The following is a 24,492-nucleotide window of genomic DNA, read 5'->3' as shown; positions in this document are numbered from 1 at the left end:
CATGAGCAGCAGCACTTTCTCCACAGCGCTGCTGGCCTGTATGTTCAGAACCAGATGCAGGAATCGGACAAGGCTTTTCAGCAGCCACCGACTGCAGTGACAGCTAAAGATGGGGAGTGGATAGGAGGACACAGAGAGCTGAGATAGAAATGAATTAGGTACTTTCATGGCTGTCACTGCATGTGTATTTGGTCTTAAAAGTTTTTCTTTAGCTTCATGGCTAGTGGCGCACTGTGGTTTTTATTGTTTCACAGATGTTGTGAGATCACCCCCCAGATCCTACATGCATTCAGGTGTTTTTATTTCAGGGGGTGCTCAGTCCCCAGGAACCATTCAGGGCGCTGTCACAAGCCAGTAGCTGATCTCAGCTTCCCCCATCCCAGACAGAAGCCTCCATCTCAGGCACTGTCAGGGGTCTGCAGTCAACTCAGACTCATGCATAGACCAAACTCTCTCTCCTCCCTCCCCCCCCCCCCTTTTTTCCCAAACTCTTTCTGTATCTCTTTTTTTTTTTTTTTTTTAAATTTTTATTTTCTTCACCTTTTACAACATTAATTGATTGCTCCTATTTGAGCACAGGATCAAATAAGAGCCTGGCACTTGTGGGAGGGATGTGTGCGTTTCAGAGGGAGTTACAAGCAGCATGACACTGATTTCTGAAGTACTATATAAAAACTTCAAGAAGCTGACATGACACACCCCCAGCCCTTTGGTCCATCAGCCTCTGAGTGCTTTTGAGCCATCTGGGGTGGTACTGACCCCTGTGGAGGACCAGGGGTGCTGGGAAGGATGTTGATGCACCTGGAGGGAAAGTGATGCTGAATTGCTGAAAGGTAATTAAAAATACATCTTCCTGCTGTACTCACAGCCTTCATTGAAAGCACTGTAGAATAATACCTGGTTGCCTTTGTGCAACCAGGACAATTAGCCACCTAAGTAGCTTTTCTGCACAAAGACCCATAATTGTGGTCTAGATGAGCATTCTTGGAAAACCAAGAACGGATTTGCAGAAGCCAGGTGCCTGCAGCCTTGCACAGCACAACATGGGCCCAGGCTGCCACTGTGCCACAGCCTTCAGAGCCGATTCGTAATGTTTTTGCCCAGCCCGAAAAGTCTACGTGTGTGAGCAGATGGCTGCCAGGTGGCTTCCAAATGGGACTGTTCGCCAGGGCTGCCTGTTGTGGCAGCAACAGGGTCCACAGACTGACAGCGTCCCCATTGGATCAGCGCTCTCAGGGTCGGCCATTCTCATGCCCACAGGACTAACTGTGCCCGAGACAGCTCTCCTGCAATTTTTGTTTTAAAGCAGGCAGGGATAAGAGGGCAGCTGGAGCCACATCCTACTCCCAGCCTGTTCCACAAAAGTCAATAAAGAGCAACGTGGCTGAAACACAGCTGTTTTGCTAATGAAAATAGAGGCACGCAGGCACAGTCACTGCATCCCCTTGGAGGAACTGCTCACTTCGACTAAGTGAACTTTCAGTAATGGAAAAAGTCAGGGAAACTTGCTTGTGTATAAGGACAGGGAACATAGTCCCAAGCCACATAACAGAAAGCACAGTTATCTCTACCCCATATTAAGAAGCCATGCCACTGGGACCACTCTACTTGTACCACGTTCACCTGAGCCACTGCCATGTTTTCTCCTTTTGGTGGAGGAGCTCAGTGTCTTGCAGCATCCCCCAGTGCAAAGGCAAGCCCTGGGCACACTGCATGCCGGAGATGACCCAGGTCCTGCTACAAGGGCAAGGAATTGAGGATGGAAAAAAAAGGGTTTGTTACAAAGACCAGCGATGTCTTCAATGCAGTGCACTTGTACTTCCAGTAACTGTATCTTTGCATAGAATGCTCTATCTGAAGGAAATTAAGCCTATAGGAAGGATGTGAATGATCCAGGCTGATCCTCAAGGCTCAGGTCTTAAAAAAGGGCAGGGGAGTTACTCTACATACTGCTGCAGGATGTCATGTACTTCATGATCTGCCTTTTCTGAGCTCTTATCTCCCACTGCAATCCTTTCTCATGTCCCTCATCTATTGCAAATTCCCTTTTTAAGCTGGAGCGCAGCACATAAATATTTTCATGCTGCATAAATAGGTTGTTTTGTGTATAATGCCACAGGAGGCTTTTTTTTAAAACAGGACCTTTAGTGCTGTGATAACGGCCTCCTCATTTACACAAATGAAATGCTCCATACAGCTCAACACTCATCTGCTTAGCAGCCCCCATGCAAAATGGTTGGCGCATCGCCTGCTATCATGAGCTGTGGCATTAATATAGAATATTCCATACTTAACAGGAAGCCAGTGAGGTTTGGAAATACCTTGCAAATGTAAAGGATGCCCAGGTTTTCCATTTAGTACTTCCCTGCTAGCACAACCTTTGTCTTCCTTCTACATGAAATCACAGCTACTTTAAATAATTAAGTGCAAAAAGGGCAACTGCTCATGTGGGCCCATTTGCCAGCATCTTTGCCTGGCCTGTCTGCTCACCTTTTCTTCTCTGTCACTTCGTTACCCTTTTACCTTCATTTCCTGTTTATTCAGCCCTTGTTCATGGTCCAAAAAGTGCAGACGCCATCAAAATGGCCTTTTCATTTACTCTGCCTGCAAAAAGGAATTGCATTACAATAGCTACAATTTTTCAAAGGGCTAATGGATTATATGGGTTGCCACGTTGCGTCATGGCAAATCTTTGAAAACAAACCAGCTTTTCAGTAGCAATATTTAAACAGCAACAAAGTAAAATCTGGAACCAAAAATCAATGTTTTCACTCTAGTGTTTCTGTTTGCATTTGATGAGCAGAAAGACTTCAAACCAATTGAGTGAATTCCTCTGCAGTGTATAGGGAACATCATGCTATATATCAGTTTGTCTATCATGTATTTTCATAATTCTTAGGTCAGGGTATGACCCTGTAGGACAGACCATTTTAAAACATTTTTATATGTTCAGTACAGTGAACACACTGTGCTGCCAGGCATGCAAAGCACTGCCTGAATCTGGGCTGGACCGGACCCTGAAGTCCCCCAGTGCTCAGGTAAACCCTGCAGCCCATGCCACCCCTCTGCATGGCTCTTGTTAAAGAACTTTTATTGAAGGACATGGCACACATGATTTTCTATCCTAGCTCAGGGGACACAGAAAACTTCAGCTGTAGCTTTCCCACAATTCAAGAGCAGGATTATGGGTGCTCATTTCATGCATGTCTTGCAGACTCATTTCTTTTCCCTTCCATCTGTTGTTTGACTTCTTTTTTATTATGTTAGCAATCAACATGTAACCCATAGTGGGCTCCTTCCTTTGTGGGGCTCTGAACACAGCATTCCTTGCAGAGGGAGCATTCCACATGGGTGGCTCCCACTCACATTGTCTGTTACTGCAAGCAGGACTTTCATGCTGGTCTAACCCTGCCACAATGACTATCACATTAGCAGCTTTACATATTCATTGATCTGCAGAAGTGTTTTCTATTGCCATAAGGCCCAGAAACTTTGTGACAATGCATGAGAAGCAACAGAGAAAGGAAAGATCTTAAGAAGCAGTACATATTTCTTGTTCTACTATCTTATCTGGCAAAAAGGTAGCTCTCCAAGTTTATCTTGTCTAGTCTATAACAAAGACTTTTTTTTTTTTTATGAAATGTCACGTTGCTAGAAGATCTAATTTTTCTTTGATATGATAGCCCACACGCAATAACCGAATCTGAAAAAGCACAACATGGAGTAAATGCTTTGTAATGTATCTAAATGCAGCAGCTACCCAGTTTTGCTAGCACTTTATTTCAATTTAGACCAAGGGACAATTTTAAATTATTTGTTCCCAAGTACACAATTCAGAAAAATATGAGTTACTACGCAGAGCAGTATTTTGAATCAGCACTGTTAGTTGTCTTAGCTGAAATTCAACTTTGATGATATCCAAAGGTCCAATAAAATTTTTCATAGAAGAATCCCCTATTTGTAGAACATAATAAAATTGTTCAGCTGGTGCTCCAGGGCCACTGAGAACAAAAGAACGAGGTCTTTCCGGGAAGTTTATGTCACAGGATGCTTTTCAAACACTTTGTTACCTGAAAAATATCAAACATAACAGTTAAACATAATAGTATCTTTGATCTGTATTAGTAAGACAAAATATAAGGCTGTGTACTGCTAACGAGTTATATGCTCATTAGTGTGTTCCATCAGGAAACACTGACAGTGATAGGCAAAAGGAAACAGTGTTAAATCCACACACAGCACATTTCATCTTCTATTATAGCCTATGGTATAGGAAAAGGAAAAAAATGTTGCACACAACTACTTTAAAAACACATAGCAGAGCAAGAAAAGGAAGCATTTGTTTGATTTATTATATACTTTTTTTTTTTTTTCCAATAAAGTTCACTTCCAAATAATACTAATGTCTTTCTTTCACATTGTGCTTTTCATTCCTAACTCACAAAGCACCCACCAAAGGAGGTCAGGATCATTTTACAAAAAACAAACATGAAGTGAAACCACCTCTCTGTTGTCACTGAGTAAGGCAGCACAGTCCCCAGCTCTGTTGACCGCTAGTGATAGGAACAAAGGATTAGAAAGGGCATCTTGTGTCATCAAATACAGCTTCTTACTCTTCAAATCAATTTTGCTCTAATAATGTCATGCAAGAGGCTTTGGGGTGCCTGATCTCTCATATAAACTCCTACAAATGCTCTTTCAAAGTCATCATCTCTTGTATATCCTCACCCATCCTGACCCTATTGTGGGACTCTACCCAAGGCCAAGGCATTACATGTCAGGGATTTGGGACCATTGCTCTGAAAACATGACCTATCTCAGACACTGGAGAATGAGCTGGAAATCTCTTTCCATGTCTATCTGCTCCAATTTCATACAACTCTCGGTGTTCCTTCCTAGGAAAAGAGCTTTACTAGGACAGAGAGCTTTGCCATGACAGACCTGGAGAACGTTCCTGCAGCAGAGCCTGCTACAGCCTGGAGAGCCCGACAACTGCAGCTGACTACAGCTGTAAAAACCACGTCCTAATTCCCTGCACAAACTCACAGCACAGTTGTTACTACGGCATTAACTGGAGGCTTCCAGCAGCCCCAGAAGCTAACACAAATTGGGCATTTGGGTTTACCCATCCGCACTCCTGTCCTTTCATGTACAGACTGATATCCTGGCTAACAACAGAGCCTCAAATACACTCAGTCCAACATATTTCAAATGTCCATCACACCTCTCCTTTTTCAAATAACTACTTAACAGAGGAGTTATTAATGCCTTTCCACCTACACAGCCTAGATGCTGAAACTCACACAAAGGCAGCTCTTAAGCTTCGAGGTCACGTTCGAGTTGCTGGTATGAGTGTCTCTCTGGGCAGTTCTATTATGCAGCAGCTACGGTAATAGGATAACATGATACAAACCTCTGCTAATAATTCAACATGTAGTGGGCTTTTTGCTTGGTACCTTCAGTTTTGTACCTTCACTTCAGACCACGCTTAGAGCTGGCTTCACTACTCAGCAAATTATTTCAGCTTATTAAACACAAAGCTGTTACCCAACTGTTAGACAGGGGCACAGTCCTCGAACTTGTTTACCGGGGCTGCATGCAAGGCTTGGATCCTTGCTGCTGTTGTGGCTGCAACTCCCCAGCCGCCCACTTCTTTGTTTGATTGTCTTTTCTCACTGAAACATATGTTTCCCCATTCGATGGCATTTTGAGCAACAGTTTCCATTGTATGCCCCTCTTGACAGACAGCTTGATGGCAGCCTGTAAATTACTTGGCACGTGTTTTATGAATCTGTTCGAAGGATGGTCTGGCTGCTTAGTGAATGCATCTTTTCACAGCTTTGGGGGCAAGGGATTAACACCATTTGGGCACAGGTTTAGGCATAAAAGTCCTTGACCACAGTTCATATCTTTATTTGATGCTCGGCACTATCCTGTACCTTGAGTCTTTTATTTGAGGTCCTGCAATACAGTGCCCATCAGTTGTGCTTGGTGTTCCCCATTTTTCTCACAGACAATGCGATGCATACAAAGTTTATGATGAATCAAGACACGATCATACTGAAAATACTTGGCATTTGATGGACAGCTTCAGTAAGCATTCAGGCTTCCAGATGCGCAAGTTAAGAGAACATCCGTCCCTCTTTCAGCTTCCTTTGCTAACAGTAACACATTTTCTGCTTTGCTTTTATGCAGTAAAATCTTGTCTGTCTCTGGCCGTGACATTTCTACTGTAGCTATAATTACAGGATCCAAGCAGTGCAGTATGGAATTCATGTACCCTTTACAGCTGAATTAAATGGCCACCTATGGGGAAATGGAAGTCCGGAGAATGAGATACATAACTTTTAGCACAGTAGCACTTAAAACCTCAAAATAGAGCCCTGGAACAGCTGTGAGAATGACATTATGTTTATGCTGGCCTCCTGCAAGAGGAAGACATTTCACTTATAGCCACAGCTAACTGTATTGCATCTTTGTTTTCATAAGAATAATGCTACGCTTCAACCAGAAGAATAATCAGCCTTGATGGTGAGGATGCTGCACATTAATACACCACATTTACCTGGGGAAAGCCTTTTCTCCTCTGAGCCATCTAGGGTGGGCATTACTGCCAAGACACAGTCACTGTACTTCTCCTGGCTGGTTACATCTTCCCTTGAAGAGATAATTTAACTGCTGTGCATAAACCTCCCTGCTGCAGAGGTGGTGGCTCTGGATGTTTTACACTTCAAAAATACCAGCAAGGGCCAGATTATGTTTGTCTGTGGAATTTCTGTTGATATTAACTTTCCTTCCATTCCATTGAAATGACAAAAAGATTACTTTATATGTACTCACTGCAGGAAAAAAAAGAATTTTGGGTGAAAAAGCATAGACCCTATGATCCAATTCATCTTCTCTTTGCTATTTCCAACTACTTAAAGCATAATGTCACACTGAAACACACATTTGGAGTTCGGCATTCTCTTCTGACAGATTGTTATGATGTTTGCCAAGGTGACCTTCATAAAACATGTTTCTTTTGAAGCTTATATTTCACTCTCAGGCCATAATAGTTTCACACAGACAAGCAAACCATCAGCTCCTGCTCTCTAATTAATGGTTCTTGGAGGCTGCTGAGTAGGGGATATAATTAATAGCACTTAAGTCTGGAGTGCAGAGAAATCTATGGCTGATTACTAGGGTATGTATTTACTTCAGGATTATATGCAAACAGCTCCTAACAACAGCTATGAGCAGCTCTTGGGGTAGTCCCCAGGACCAGGCACCCCCTCGAGCCTTACTCCAGTATAAGCATTCAGAAACCTGCCTGTGTGTGAAGCAAGGCTCACATGGCTGATGGGTCCCTGCCGGTGGTACCCATCTCCACTGCTTCCCTTTTCCCTATAGGGAAGACCACAGTACGTTGCATTTCCTACAGTTGCATGGTTAATCTTCCTGCCAAGGGCTGCCTACAGTGGAGAAGTACCTGTTGTAGAAAATAGTTCTGGCTGTGCATGTGCTCTTGCATCTTCCTCAGAAGATGACCTGTGCCTTGTCCCACACAGCCCAGGTGCAGCATCTTCTGGGGGTAGACTGGCTGTGTACACATAGCACATGTCCCACATCCACTCTGTGGATCCATTCCTAGGCATAACCATCGTTTTGTGGTTTTATTCAGCATGAAGTGCCAAAAATAATGGGAGGGCTTTTATTGGAGTAGAGCAACCAAGGTGTTGAGAGTCATCTTATCACACTTGCCTATATTTAAGGAAAGTGATGTGATTGCTCTGGTGCTTGCTCTCACAAGTGCAGCATGAAAGATGAGAGGTGCTGGAGCAAGACCAGATGCAAACCAAATTGCTAGTTTAAATTCCCTTGGGTCAGCTACTGTTAACAGTGGTAATTCCCCTGCTGAAGTCAACAGAACAGCATCTTTTCATGCATTTTGATACCTCAGTACAGAACAGGCAGTTGTGAGGCAGGAAGAGTGCTCTCAAAGAATGAGATAATCTCCTTCACAGTGGGGTGAAAAAATGAATAAAATTCATATACTCTGACAAAGTTTAAAAGACTAGATTTTCCAGAAATGTTGGCATACTGGGAATGAAGTGGAGAACTGACATTAGAAATCCTGCACCACTATGCGGTCCAAATTATTTTCAGAGATTTTAAAATGAATTTTGCATGTTGAGTGACACAAAATATTCAGATGATTAAGCAATTAAAAGCTTTGGGATATTTGCAGCTCAAAAAGCACTAGGCAACAGAGTATCACTGCCAATCTCCTTTATGCAAAGGGACATTTTGACATCATACTTCAGACTGACTACTTCGCTAATGGCATAAAAGTGTTACTTTAGTTGTGTGTAAAATAGGAAAACTTCTACTGAAACTTGTGCAGCCTCGTTCTTTTTGCAGAAAACACAAACTGAAATTGCCTTTGAACAGAAATATTCTTCAAATCTTATCTGAAGGTTAGTAACTCTTTTAATCTTTAGCCTTTTTGATGGCATGTGTACCATAATTTAAAATGCACAAAACAGACTATCAAAACACCCAGCTATAGATAGAAAAAATTTAAAAGGCGCATCTGAAAACAGACTTAGAAATTAAGATACTGCATCCAGTCTTGCTGAGTAAGGACTCTTTCCCCGTGATTCTGCCTCAAAGAGCAACCAGTTAGCAAACACAACTAGCCATATGACAGCCAATCCGTGACTGGGAATGGCTTCTGAAGAGGTCAAATCTTGGTATTATTAAGTGAGAGCAATGACATTTTAAATATCCTTTCCACAGATTTTTTTTTTTTTCCCCCTTTTCTTATCCTTCTTCAGATTAACATGAAGTTCTGTTGAACTTCAGCTCTGTAAAGGCACTGCTGTGAGCAGCCCTGTAGAGCCTACCCATGCTGGGGTTGTTCAGGAAGCAACAAGTCTTTCTGAGGAGATAGGATACAGTGGGGTTAAGAGATAAAGGGAAAGACCAGGAACACGTGGAAAACCCAAATTAATTCCCTGATCTCAGTTTCTCCTACTCTAGGCAATCATACACTCAAGTGAATTATTTTAAGACAAGTATTTTCTTAAAGCTTTAAGCTTAGCAAGGCTAAATGGGGTTCATTTCTTTAATCAAGTAGTTGGATATCTCCAGCCATTGGGGGACTGGTGTAGAAACACTCTGCATTAGCTACCCAACCCACCAAGAGCAATCAGCACCAACATATGTAGTAGAAAGAGAATTGAGATCTTCTTGCCTTATTCAAGTGTTTCTTAGCAAAAAGAAAGTCATCTAAAATTGATCAGAATCTATAAATACAGATAAAAAGGTGCTCCTGTACCTAACAAATCACACAGGAGTTGTGACAGTTGAGGGACTTGTGATTAATGCAAGGGTAGCTAGGAAAGCTGAGACACTGCTCAGTCTCCAGGCTAATCTAGCTGAGCGGGGCTTCTTTGAACAAAACAGTTAAGTAGGAAAATAATGCATGAGGCCTTAAAATTGCCATTTATTGGCTGCAGAACACTCACATTCAGCTCTTTCTGACTCTCTCCTTGCTGCACGAAAAAACTCAAGTCAAATAGTGTCCAGGTAAACTTATAAATGACAAAATAAATCCTTTGTAGGTGGAAAAAAAAAAAAAAAAAAAAAAGGAAGAAATAGCTTTCAAGGAGAATGCATATAACCTTGTTAATTTGCCAAGAGTTTTCAATCTTCATCATTTTAGAAGCAAGGTTAAGAGAGTAGGTAAAGGCTGAGAAATTCAGAAGATGCTCAGATATACCTTCAGAGGTTCAGAGCCTTAAACCTCAGAAACAAAACACCATCAGGGAGAAGAGATTGGCAGTGATGCCTTGCATTGGAAACCAAGGATTGGAAGGACTGCTTGTACTAGACAAAAATACTCTCATGATAATGATGCTGCTGAGATTTAATTTACCAGCCTGTTCTAGGAGAGGTAATGACCTTAATATCATGGAGAACTTATCAAGAGGTCATCCATATAGAGACACACTGATTTATTTTCATAATAAATGGAAATAAAAGTCCAGCCACATGTATAAATTCATTTCTGCAAGCCAATTTCATCTATCCAGCTTTGCGTATCGTATCAGAAGAGCCTAAGAACACCTTATTGATATGTGGGAACCCAATTCCAACTCCTTTACAAATCTCTCCACAAATATACTTCAGATTCATTTCTAATCAGACAAAAAAAAATAATCCCAGACCTACCAAATATATAATTAGGAACATCACTACATTGGAATAGGGATAGGGCGTTTTATTGTAAGTACTATTCATTCGCTGCTGCGGCATAGATGAAGCACTACATAATGCCTGTTAGTAGAGAAGAGTACTCACATGTGTCTTACCTAAAGATATAGTATTTCTGGCTGAGTTGCACATCTCTGAGATATGGAAAAACTGGGTATCTACAAGCAAATCCAGTAGTCACTGGAAACTTGACTGTGTAGGCCAAACCTTGATATCCCTAGGTCCCCAACAGTATCAGTCCCAGAAGCCAAGGACAATTTTCCTCCACCCATGTGAATTACGTGTGTTTCACATCTTTATCTGTGCCAGTCTGCAGAGGTATTGGCACAGCTAATTTGTCTGGAGAAGCTGGTGTTTTTGCTGCAAAGTATGTTCATCGTGCAAGAAAAAAATGGAAAGAAGAGTCCAATAAACCAGCCCAAATGTTGAGGACAGAATGGCACAGGAGACAGAGCTGTGATGCACATACGCCACATGTGTCATGTAGTTTAGCTCAAGATTTGTCAAGCTGGGCTGTGAGCAATGAGTCACAGGCAGATTAGGAGGGATATTCATGGGATTTGGGTTCTTCAGAGGAAAAAAATATGAAAAATTACAGAAATGAGACTGCTAGATGATGGCAAACAACATATGGGAAACAGTGGAGAGGGAACTTTTGGCATCATTGCTGCAGCATACATCCCAGTGTAACTCACATCAATCTCTGGGGGCCAGTTTGTTTCTATTGGAAGAATCTGGCTTCTGGGACTTCAGGTACAAAATGAAAACCTCTCAGTTTCTAGTGCACCAATGTTAACACCTGCCAAGTGTTTCCCTCTTTTCTGTTCTCCCCTATTTATTTTTTTTTTCCTTCTTCTAGGGCCATGGAAAAATCCAGCAGAACAAGCTGTTTTCCAGTAGGCTTAATTTTGAAATTGAATTGACAAGATTATTTAAGATTTGCAGGAAGAAGTTAGCATTTGCTTATTTCACTCTATAGTCTGTATTCTGCTAGGATTTTATACATATAAGTACACATGTATGTTCGGCTGTACACAGCAGTTTAACTCGTGCCATGGCTATTTCCTGTTCTAAAAACACAAGGAGGATATGTTAGGACAGGCGTTCCTCTGAAGTAACTTCAGATGATTCTGATTTCCAGGTGTGTTATTTTTCACTCTCTGGGAACTAAAAGCTTTAAAATGGTGCTTATTTGTTCGAGAAGGAGGATGTTATTTCAGCCACTGTTGGAGTATTGTGTCCTTTTAGGAAAAAACACGAACAAAAAAAAAAATAGAGCTTTTTAGGTTTCATTCTACATATTCTCATGTGTCCTTAAGAATCCTATGGAACACCCAAGAGTTCTGAGTGTTGCAGGAATAACTTAATGCGCAAACCATTACCTCTAATTTTCTTGGAAATACTTCTTCAGAATTGCTGCTTCAGCTGCCATTTCTTCCTCTGTTCTCCATTTGTCAGGGGAATCCTCTTTGTCATGTTGTTGCAACTTTAAGGAAGGAAGAAAAAAAAAGTTGGTAATTTTTTTTTTCTTTCTCTAATTTTATTGTCAAAATCAAGACCTGCCTCTCCAAGTAATCAAAATATCCCGTGTATTTGTGGGATGGAGGAACCCAGTGGTAGAAAGATGAAGGGTAAAGGTTACTGGTTTAGAGTGAAGACAACAGTAGGATTAGTTAACTGTCTCTGATGGATTCATGAAGAAAATGCAAGGTACAAGGGTGAACAACAGGCAGTGACAAAGTTCACCTTTGTGAGCTGATGGTCAGATACCTTGGGAGTCTTTGATGCAAAGCTGGTAGGTAACAGGATGACAAATGCTCTAGTAGTTTGAAGTGGCCATTACATCAGTGGAGTGGTCTAGGCAGAAGCCGCCTGGACACCTTGCCAGTAATTCATGTAAAATGTTCTCTTTTTTCCTCTTCCCATGGGGCCAGCTTTCTCATCAAAGACCTATTGTGATAACAAGGCCCTGTTGCAGCTGTTTCCCATCAGCAGTTTATACCAGCAGTTTTCAGAAGAGATACACTCCCTCCCTGCATGCAAGTTATTAGTTCTTCCTTGCCCTTGTTGAATGTGAGATATGTCCGTACTCTTGAAAGAAAACTTCTTTTAAGCACAATTTCACCAGTGATTTAGTGGGGAAAAGGATCAGAAGTATATGAAACACTTAATTTTTGAATCTACCTAGCATAATATGCCAACAAAAATAAGATCTATCCCATATGAAGTATTAAGTGATATTATCCGAGACCTGAAAATTTCAAACACATCCTTTGCTTCTCTAGAAGGGAGAGTCCTATTTTATGACAAATATAAAGTTGTATCACTTGAGTATCTATTTGTACACATGTATATTGAAAGAATCCCTGCAACTCATCAAGGGAAGACTACATTAACAACAGGCAGCAGAAACGTTTGCATTAATTGCTGAAGTATCAAGAATTCCAGTGTGTCTCTAGGTACAGAGACAAGTACAGATCGAATTAACAGTGTCAGTACTTCTGAGGAACATAACATCTACTCTTTGTTAATGTCACAAAAAAAAAGAGTTGGAAGCTAAATGAATTTACACCTTTTATTCCTGGAAAAGTTTTAGTACAGAAGATGAAGCAGTTAAAAACAGAGATGAAACAACATTGTACCTGCCAAGCAAACTTCATTACTGTATATGGCATGTTTAGCAATAAACTAGGATTGTTAGCATATATCCAACTCACAAATACTTTTATTTGTGCTGTTTCTCCTACTCTAAATTTTGCTGCCAGCTATAGCTCTGTGCAGTTTTACACTCTACAACAGATTTCTTTCTGCTCAGCAGATGAAGCTGCATTAGAAAGCTATTTCCTTTCATGCCAATATGATACAATAGCTGTAGGCAAATTAAAGTGTATTACTGTTTGACTAGTATAGAACTAATCTTCATCGTTACATTAGCTCTAGGTATGTCATAAATCCATCTTGTAATAATGCTATAGAATTATGGAGAAAGATTTATGAACCACGAACAGGTACACTGTATACATGGCCGACATCACCCTCTGTGCCACTGTACACACCTGCATGGCATATAGGTACCACAGCTCAACTGGCAATGAGAGAGAGTTATGGGAAGCAGCACACATCACCTTATACTTTCCATGGACTGTAAATGCTCACACTTGACAAGACGATGCACTAGGATGAACCAGGTGGTGGTAAATCAATCATCTGTCAGAGGGGTGAGCTGATTTTCTAAAAAAGCAATATCTCGCTCATTCAACCTGGCATCAGCATGAGATACAGAAAGTGCTAGAAGGCAAGGGAGGGCAGCCCCTGTTCCTCTAGAGCTCCTTGCTTAACCTGCAAGAAATACTTTTTAGGGATGTGCTTTAACTGCTGATCTTCCTCACCATCCCATATCTGTACAATCCGGGTGAGAGCCAACTAATTTTTAAGTAACTAATTTAAACAAAAAAAACAAACTGATTTCCCTCTTTCCTCTCCAGTCAGAGAGAAAAGCTGGAGAGCTTGAACTGACATCCCTACTCAGAGATATTCAAACACAGACTAGACGTAGTCTGTAATAGTTTCTGTAGGACCATTCTACTACTGCAAACTGAAAAAAATAAAAACAACCAACCAAAAAAAAGCAATAAAATCTTATCCAGAGATCTTATCCATCTCCCTGACATGATTTTGAGTCATTTTGCGTAGATTTAGCTAGAAAACTGGAACAGAGGTGGAGATAGACTGAACCACATCCTCTCAAAACCACTCCTGATGCCTTCAGTAAGGCTCCCAGTGCTCTGTGGTGGGCAATGGAAGACTTAACGGCCCTGAAGCCCAGACCCCTGCAGATGTGGTGCAGAAGAGTGCGGTAGGATAGCCTGTCCTCAGCATTATTCTGGTAATCTTGGCCAAAGTTGGCCAATTAAAGACTAAAATATACAAACCGTATGCTAAGTGAAAGACAGAAAAATTTGGATGAAGTAAGTGACAAAGAAAAAGCTATAAGATTTGGGTGAGCCTGGCCGGACAGGCTAAACTGCAAGGAATGAACCTCCATGGTATTTTACACCAGTATAAGCTTCATGATCTCGCCAGAATCAAATTCTTTCCATCCATGCTATACCCCAGGAAGGAATCAACATTTCACAGAATCACACAGAATATTTCTTGGTACCTGGGCAGCAATTCATGCAAGACATGGCAGAGGCACTGGGAGTGGAGTTTGCCTACAGGCAGCCTTACATCCCTGCAGGTCAGGGAGCAAACCAAGGTGTGTTGCAGTCTACTAATCATTTTCCATAGAGATCCAAGCTAGCTACCATTTGAAAAACTGCTGGTACATAATGGAACAGAAAAACAGAATGGAAAGGTGATGCAAAAGAACCATGACAGACAGACAAGATGCTCTGCTGCAACTCTGGGAGCCCCAAATTCTCTGAAACCAAATGCAAACCTATTGTGGCATTACAGGAACACCTCAAAAATGCAAGTAACAAAAAGGTAAGCAATGAGATTAGCACAGCTCAAATAACTCTGAAAGAACAGGATAAGGTGGAAGAATGTGAATGTTTCTTTTAGACAACTTTTATTATGCTGTTAACTTTTTCTTGTAATATTCTAGGCAAATGCTGAGATGCCCATTAGTCAATTCTCTAATTGCCATTACCCAAATCATACGCTGTATCTGGTTCAACATTTTTCAAGCACTAAGACTTTTTTTTTTTTTTTAATAACTTAGCACATCTTCTTGCCTCGCAGTACAAATAAATGCACTATTTCTAAGAGAAGCCCTTCTTCAAGCAGATCATTACTGATGTCTGACTTCTTGGGCTTCTTGATAAATTATCCTCTTCTTTCACCTCAAGCAGAAAATGCTCTTCCACCAATAATCTATGACTGTCAGTCTTGATTACTTGTAAACAGTGAAGCTCTTTGAATATTTCTGCTTGTGAAAAGCGTTCATTTTCTCACTCATGTCTCCCAGTGTGAGATGCTGGCAGACCTGACAGCTGTGCTTTATGTTATTTTATTAAAGTTGTTAGTGCTGCAGAATGGTCTACGTTTTTATCACTGCAATTCTTAAGGGAAACACAATATTGTTTTATAACACATTCGCATTGGGGAACCTTTGATTCTTGCCCTTTGTGGAGGAGCCCAGAATTCACAATGCATTATGCTATTGTGAACCCAGGTCCAGGACTGTCGGTTGCTTGAAATGACATCTATATAATGGTTTGCTCTACTTATGCCATAACACAGGTGGCTTTTCTGCTGGTGTTAACATAGAGCACTAGCTAGAAGTATTGTTAAAAAAAAAAAAAAAAAAAGCTCTTGTGCTAATTAACATTGTCAGTCTCAGTGAATATTTACTGTTGATACTTAAGAGTTTAGTATCTTCTGGTACATATAACTAAAAGAAAAGTCATGGTGGTGGAGAGTAATTACACCAAACTACTGCAATACAAAAAAACAACTGCTTCATCAATTACGCAATATAACATTGTCAAAACCAGCAGGAAAAAAAAACAAAAAACAAAAACAGAACAAAACACACCAATCTTTGCTAGTAGTTTGGATCAGATGTCAGGCATTACCTAGCTGGTATTGTTTGTTATTACAAATATACCTTGGGTTATTTAGTTTTTTTCTCTGCTAACCTCCCCCACTTCGGTGAAATCTGCAGAGTAATATTTCAGCACTGGATTAACATGTAAACCATGAGGAGGATAAGAGTTTCCTCTCATTTAGTGAGGACCCATTTCCAGAGACTGGTGACAAAAACTGCTGCACACACCTTGTCCTCCAACTCCCTTGTGGACCTAGAGCTGTGTGATAAAAACACCCCCACAGCACATCCCTGATCTTTTTCTCACACTGCAGCAAGCAGCTGCAGCGGGGCTTGATCCTGGGCATCTTACCTGAGGAAAAAACCATGTAGGACTGAGCTGGCTATAGCTCCTCAGCCATTTGGTGACACTAAGGACCTCCTACTCCTGGTACTGACTTCCTCACATGCTACCTCCACATTAATTTCTCTGTTGCTTTCTTCACCCTTTTCTCCTTGGACTTGTCCTTCTTTTCCACTCATTTTTTATTTTTATTTTTTAATTTAGCTTACATCCTCCTAGTAAGGCTTCATTTTCACCCCTCCCCATAATGTAATTAACTGTGACATTTACTGCTATCATCTGTACCTCCTGCTACACTCTACCCTTTTCCTCAAGCTCTGCTGTCTTCCTAAAGGAAGTGTAAGTTGTTTTTTTTTCTTTTTCTCCCATGGGCAGCCTAGCCTCCTCTGTGCCTCTTGTTGTGCTTTGAGTCTTGTCTGAACTAACAACGGAAAACAAAAGAATGACAGACAGTGGTTTCACAAAGCATTTTCTCAGGTACACTGTGATTGCTTTGTATCATTTGTTGAACACAATTGGCCCTAAATCCCATTTTACCTACCTGTGGGTTATCAGCCACAAGAGCTCCCAGCCCTGGGCATCTCCCGTTGCACCTGCTGCAGGCAGGGTCCCAGAAAGGGCAAAAACAGGCAGAGAACAAGCATAGCACATTCACCCTTGAACACAAGAGAGCACCCACAGGATAGTGTTAGTGCTATGTCAGAGCCCTGGCTGCCCCTCAGCACCTGCTACAGAATCAGGCCCTGTTTCTAAGCTGCCCTTGCTACAGTTCCCACTCCCCAGCTGAGCAGCCCAGGCACTTCAGAGCTTTCTGCATCTGTGGGCCTGCCTCCATACTTAATTACTGCTACAAGACTGCTGTAATTTAATTGCTTTAGTTTACAGTAAACACAGCAGAAAAAAAACACATCCTATTACTTCCTCATCTGCTGACTTCGCTTGGGATTCTATATTATATCAATATCTCCATGAAACAAATACCTGATTGTGGTATTTTTACTTGCTGCATTAAATCCTTGTTATTTAACAAGATTAAGAAATCCAAATTACCTGTAATCTAGACAACAATTTTTAAAACTATCTACTGGAAAAAAATCCTTCAATTTTTTCACCACTTCTTTGTGCAATGCACTCTACCACAACTACTGATATTACCCCTGCAAAACACATTTCATTGGAAATCTCAGTTTATCAAAGCTGCATTTTAAAGAGGGTGTTTTTCTTTCCATTGAGTCTTTCACAATATTTTTTCAAACTGCAAATATTTTTTCATTTGTATTGTGCTTTGGAGAAAGACTTGAACCTCATACTTCAACATGGACATGAGTAACTACACCCTTTTAGCAAAGCACTTAACTGTAGAATTTTGTGGAAACACAAAGGTTAAGTAAAAACTCCTAAGCACATGTGTTTAAGTGCTTCACTAAAATAGAAACTACTTTTTGCAGTTTTTAACTACTCTTCATATAAAAATAAGAAAATAAATACAAAAGGTATCTTAAGCAAGTTGGCTTTGAAATATATTTGGCTTTTGACACTACCATAAGCAGAATGATGGTTATATAGAAAACACATCCACCGTTCAGTGAAATATGTAGATTGCACTCGGAAGAGCTCAAACCTTGACAGACTTCCAGTTTGGCTCCAATGGAGATAAAATTCTTGGAAAGTGAGCACATTACAAAGGAGATGCTTGAAGGAATATCTACTAGCGTATGAAGTTCTGCCAAGAACTTGGAAAACTGCTATTTACGGTCTGATAGAAATCCAAGCAAGAATCTATAAACATGTTTGGATACATTTTCTGCCATGCTTTAAAGTAGACAAAGTTGCCCAAAGTTGCCCATTATCCTCTCAGTTAACAGATAATGTTACAAGCACCTCTGCAGGTTTCCTCACCTGGGAAGACAAGATAGAGGGATGTGGGGAACTTCCTAAAGGCATTTCCTATGGAGAACTGCCTACACAAAAGAGGTGTTGCACAGAGTCCCGAGTAAGAAATGGCAATGTCATCAACATGATAATGCTGGAGGAAACGTTATACTGTGAGCACAGCCTGCCATGCAACATTACTCATTTGGAAAAAGGCTATTTTTAATCAAGAAAAAGCACTTTAATCAAGGATGGAGTCAGTGATTCAAAAATTTCATGCAGGTGCATGTATTACTTGACTGAAAGCATTTTTCCCCAAAGGTCAGAGCTGCAGAGCGATGTGTCAGTCCCACCCTGGTAGCAGAGATAACCTCAGGGTGCCCATATCAGGCTGATGGATTCTGGCTCTCAACACAGGGAGTCTCAAAGTCAGAACTTCCCCCGCTAATCTTCTTAACTTCAGACAAATATTTACCCTACCCTAGGCACACTCAATAAGATTCATGACATGCCAAGGAAGACACATTTGTATTAAGGTGGTTGATTCAGTTTGTTTGCTACGTATTTTTTTTCACCAGCACAAAGAAAATCAGCCGCAGGTCCCACAGTATCAGCACAGAGCTGGTTCAGCGTGCTGGGGGGACCCGAGCATGCCCAAACTCCTGGGGACATCTTCCCTCCTCACCACACCTCTGGGAAAAGCCTGCAATGACCAGAGCAGAGAGCAGATTTCTTCTCTTTTTGGGAATAAACATACGCCAACTAAACAGCTACTATTAAATAAAGCCCCCCTCCCTCCCCACATCTGAACACTTCTGAAATTAAGATAACATTCACTTCATGTGTCTTGGAGTAACTTACACTCTGAGTCACTCTCTCCACGAACTATAGGAATATTTTAAGATTTCAAATGTCAGAAATGACACATGCTGCATGCTGGAGGAAAACCCCATGTGGTTTCGAAGCCTGCTCTTCTGTGTGCTTCCAGGACCACTGTCTCAGGGGACCTCTCACTCAACAACAGAGTTCTCCAGGACGGTCCTGTCTGCTTTCCCTGATGGGATCATAGTACTGTCATGGGATTACAGCTACATCCTCAGGATGATCCATTCTTCCAACCATCCCCCAGGTACTTTAGCTTCCAGCCTTGCACATGCAAAGCTACCTTGCATCTGAGATGGCCTCCCCAGGATTTACGCAGCCAATACCATCCAGTAAGCAGGTACTAAAATAGGTTGAGGAATAAATTGCTCTCATTTAACATTCACTCTGAAAAATATGGCTGCATTTATTATGCCGCATATTGTTTTATATACTGTTTTGTTATAATAAGTCATGTTTAAAATGTCATGACATTTAAATCAACAGCAATAAGAAGGAAACAGCAAAAAAAGAGAACAAGATGATCAAAAAGGATCTGAGAAAATCCTTGTGAAGTGTTATTGGGGTAAATACTGTAGATACAGTAAGAATAGTCACAAAGGAGCATAAAACTTAGGTATGAGATACCCACCCCAACGCTCCTGTGAGCCCTACAAGCTCTGTCAGGTCTCTGTGACCCTGCAGTTGTCCCCAGGTCCCATGACAGGGGGAGGGGTGCCACCACCAGCTGGGTGGTTGGGGCGGGCTGTGATCAAGGGACTTGGGTGCCCGAGACAAAACCATCATGGTGCTCTGCATCACCTTGTAGGTGCAGCCTTTCTCAGTGCTGTCCATCACCAATCCACCACAATACCCTGGAAAACTCAGTTGAATGTGTCCCTGGAATTTGATAATGCCATTTGTCTCAGTGAGGATCTAATTTCAATGCCTGGGCTAAGTTATATGAATTAACTTAGCATATAACATAAAAGCTTATTTTAATGCAGCTTCATAGCCTTTGAGGAAACACAGAGGCTGTCTACCACTGATGATCTACATGCATAATAGCATATTTTCACCACAAAGACTTTTGATGTTAAAAAGAAAATAACTCTGATCAGAGGAGCTACACTGTTACCGCAGATTCAATGCTCATCTTTTATACCAGGTTTGGACCCACATGCCAGCATCCCTCACCGCAGCCTCTGTGCTTCCTCACTCCCCGCCAAGGGAAAAAGCAACAACTGCAAGAACAAAACAGATGGCGAGGCAACGAAACATTAAACCCAATCCCAATACCTGAGCTGTACCATGAATATTTCACTGAGGCATGGGGTAGGAAAGACAACAAAATGACCTTTTCTGGCATCTTAAGGGATATCTAACCTTGTAATTGCTACAGACAGAGGACACACAAGATGGAGACCAAGACTATTTAACAGCTGTGTATATTTTTTTTTTCAAAATTAGTATCTCAATGTTCCCATTATAACCTGCCAATAGGAATGACATTTACTCTTGCTCTGAGAAATGAAAGAAACTCTAAAAGACAGACTGCATTAAGAATCTATTGATATTCCACTGACCTAGTGGCATACAAGCCAGACAAGCTTTGTCAAGGGCAAATGCCCTAGAGTCTGAAAATTCATCTCTTAAAGTAGCAGTAAAGAAAAATGTTTCTTCAACGTCTAGAATATTTGTGGAGGCTTGCGCTTTCTTGATGTTATAATGGTAGTATACAACACTAGACCCAGACATAGGAGCACAGTTGGAGATTTCAGATGGTCATTAGCCTCTTCCAGTTTTGCTAATCAATTATTGCCACTGATTTTAATTAGGATGTTCTCTTCAGAGACATCACGTAGGCTTTTGCCCAGTTTATTTTTTCTTATTGTAAAATCATCAGAAAGGTAAGCTATCCATAACAGAATATGATCTAAGACTCCCTTTTGCAAGAGATGGGTGCAGAGGCTTTGAGCTGTGCAAGAGGTCTCCATGCTGCCTTGTACTGGTGGGAAGACCCCGACAAGGGAAGGGGAAGGAGAACAAGGAACAACATGATATTGTTCAAGCATGCTCCTTTGTCCCTCAAGATGAACCTCAACTTCCACACAAAATCAGATGAGAGCAAAATCACAGAGAAGGGCCCAAAACAGGGGCAACACAAGAGCCTTTACTTTTTTGGTGAAGCTCAGACTGGGAGAGCAGTGACTTCTTCAGGGGGTGGAGTAGCACAGGCTGCCTTCACTTTTGAGGAGGAGGAATATATTTGCTCCTATTCTAAGCTGCAATGTTGGCCTTCTGTTCAAATTCTTTTTCTGGGGAGTAAGACCACAGTTGTACCCACACTGAAAAAGCAGGGATAGTATTATAGCCCAGGAATATAACCTTCTGCAATAGATTTCAGTGAAGGGACTGTGAATTTGGGTATAATCAATTTTAGCTAGATGCATATTGCAGTTAAGTCTGATAGCTTCCACTAGTAGGAAGGTCTTTTTGATGAAAGTACACTGAAAAACAACTAAAAAAAAGTCAGTTACCATAGCCTATACTGCATCTTCTCAGACACCCCCATGTTTCTATATAGAATTCCTGTTCTAATTTACATATTAAATATTAATTGTTGTACAGATTTCAGTATCATTGCTTTTGGACAGAAATCTTATTGAAACCTTTGAGTGCACACGTTTTAGAAATATTCATCTGGAAAACTCACTAGAACTTCGTATCATTTGTGCCAGCTCTGCTCCTGTAACATTACACTGGCAGCCAGTCCCAGGCCTTCTCACCATAACTTGGAGGATATGCTTCAGAGCTATAGAAAATCCTACACTTCATGGATGGGGAGATCACAAACATAGCAGGGGTGGAGGGTAGAAAGGGTATGAAGATGGGAAAAGCTACCCAAAACTTCCCAGTTTTCAGAAAAAGCAATTTGGTTTGCTTTCATTTCAGTTTGTTCATGCATTAGGAAATGAGATCAACAGAAATAAAAGCAATTTCCAGCTGATATGAATAAAGCACGTGGCTACATTGAGAAGAGGTTGTACATTACTCCAGAAGCTCACCTCAAGTACTTGGAAATTAAATGCTGTGAGAACAGACATAGTCTGAGCTTGCATCATCTCAATTTGCCAAACTAGGAATTTGCAGGTTTCCTACCTACTCTTGAGGAGGAGGTTGAATGGGAATTGTGTTGTATTGTCATACTGTTGTGGACTGGCAAAATCATTTTATTCATTTAAATAAAGTCAACTTAAAGTCAGAGTAGGTTACCTTGATAATGAAACTTGTCTACAAGATCTGCTGCTACATTTTTTCATCTCCTGTCTTTTATTTCTTTTAACTAGCCTTAAACAAGATTCACGAAAAGATTGTGTTCTCAGTTTGTGTTTCCAGGGCTTAGTCTGTGCATGTACTGAGGTGCAGAAAGGTGCTCAAGCCCTCCTCATTCAGACCTGTAAGCATTATTACATTACATTTAATTGCAGAAGACACTGTCTCCACAGCTTTATTTCTTATATGACATCTTGTGAATTGCTTTTAAGAAAAGCCATTTACACGACCTCTATATATATGTAAACTAGTACTCTAATGTCACATTCTTGTTTGCACATAACCTTGTAGTCATGTCAGCTAATCCTAATGCAAAAAAAACAAGTGGCCCCTTCACATATTTCAGTTAGGAAACAAGAGCATGAGTTTTCCTAAAACAAAGTATTTGACTCATAATGTCTAAAATCTGTTTCACTGGAAAACCAGCATTTTGCCCATCATCTTCTACAAAGTTCAGCATCTGTGTCAGTGCTCATCTACTTGACTTCTTAATTGTCTATGTTCACTGGCTGTATCAAATGGAGTTTTCCTTTGCCTTTGCTCACTGTGTATTACATCTTTTAATCGGTATATATAATTACTTACCACAATCTGCCATGCCAGATTTTCTAAGCATTAGTCTAATTAACTTAAGCTTGATAATTATGTTTCAGATATCATAACTGTACACACAGAACTTGCAGATTATGCTGTTGGCTTAGCTGTTTCTGATAACATTTTTCTCCTATTCTTACTTTTCACTTCTCTTTATCTTTTTGTACTGGGTGGGAGCACAAGAGGAGCTGCTATTCTGTTTAAATGACTGGAGGTTTCTGTAAAAGCACGAACAGGTTGTTTATAATAACAAGTTCTCAAATAAGGCAACACAAATGAGAACAGATCCAAAATGGAAGGATTTCCATCTACTTATAAATGTCAGCGAAAGAAGAAACTTGAGCTTCCAACAGCAGAAATTGTAGAGGATTCAAGCACAACCTACAGCATTTACTGGCCAATTACAAAAGTACTCAGACTTTCCACAGGTCTTCAGCCTCAGCTATTCTAATTATACGCCTGTTGGCGACAGCATGCCGCCAGGGAGGCAATAAATAAGTGATAACGTGCATGGGACCTGGCACACATACCTTTCCAGCACAGAAAGATCATCCCTCACGAAGTGATGCAGGCCATCTGGGCATATGAAATATGCAAGCCTGAGACCCTGAGTAAGAGTAAATAGATGCAGAGAACACTTATGTCACAGTAATAAATAAAGGAAAGCAAAAGAAATCTGTAACAGGCTATGGATTTTTATTTGGCTTTCTGACATAAAACATTTCTTCTCATTTCTGTCCAATTCACTTCATTATTCTGCCTTTACAATGGGGAACTTACCCTGAGCTGCTTGGTTTTTCTTTGTCCTGGATGAAGGCAGGAACATCACATCCCACTAACCCAACAGGCTCTGAGAGGCAGAGCCAGGAGGGCCAGACCTCTCTCCCTGTTCCCAGGGGTCCCACACAGGAGCATGTAACCATCTTATGGACTAGAGCCCTGCAAGCCACATTTACAACCCAAAGGTGCTTAGACCATGATTTGTGTATTTAGGCTGCAAACCCACCGATATTCTATCTGTGGTAAAAGCCCATTTGCTTGAACATCAAGCGCAGTGGTACGTAAACGTTGTCAAGCCCACTCAAAGAACCATGCTGATGTTGCATTTACTCCCAAGTCATTGGCAAGGACTTAATCAGCTATGAAACACTGAAACACTACTCAAACACTCCTATTTTTAACACAGACTTAATAGACATGGAAACAAGGACAGGAACAGGCAGTTCCTCTTGCTGAAATTCCTCTCATTCAAGGCCTTATTTTCAGGTGGCTGAAGGGCTGTTACCCTTGACAGAAAAGATTACCAGCAGTCAAGGAAGTAATCAGAGCAGCCAATACATAAATAAGCATAGCATAAATCTGAATATTAGTAATTAGCATCTGATTCAATCTGACTAAGAGTGTTAGACCACTGTAGCAGCAATTCCTTATAGGAAACTATTTAACATTCCAATTATCTTTAATGAATTAACCTCAAAGTATGGCTGAGGTGCAACATCCTAAGAATCCCTTTGCTCATCTACAGTCCACTTGCAACTAATTTCACTTCACAAGCCTACCTCAATTAACATTTTTCTGTATTTCACACATGAATAACTGCAGTACTGAAATATGCAATCCTTTCTCAAATTCAATAGCTGAGATACCTTAATTTTTTTTGATTCTACAAATG

At 40.9% G+C, this 24,492-nt stretch overlaps 1 protein-coding gene across 3 annotated transcripts in view; it reads right to left on the bottom strand.

Moving 5' to 3' along the window:
- Window positions 1-3,759: 3,759 nt before the first annotated feature.
- Window positions 3,760-24,492, bottom strand: part of FHIT (fragile histidine triad diadenosine triphosphatase) — a 565,148-nt gene continuing 544,415 nt past the window's right edge. For 2 of the 3 annotated variants that reach the window (XM_084530544.1, XM_084530545.1), the window contains exons 7-8: window positions 11,643-11,746; window positions 3,760-4,070 (exon numbers count right to left, since the gene is read on the bottom strand). In XM_084530544.1, coding sequence (XP_084386670.1) covers window positions 11,645-11,746 — 102 coding nt within the window. In that variant the 3' untranslated portion in view covers window positions 3,760-4,070; window positions 11,643-11,644. Of the gene's footprint in view, window positions 4,071-10,358; window positions 11,502-11,642; window positions 11,747-24,492 lie in introns of all 3 variants that reach the window. The other variant, XR_014696330.1, reaches the window with a different exon arrangement.

The sequence above is a fragment of the Aythya ferina genome (assembly GCF_964211825.1).
Source record: "Aythya ferina genome assembly, chromosome: 10".
Classification (NCBI taxonomy): Eukaryota; Metazoa; Chordata; class Aves; order Anseriformes; family Anatidae; genus Aythya; species Aythya ferina.
Note: the sequence above shows the minus strand (reverse complement) of the source record. Positions and strands in the feature narration are given on the sequence as shown.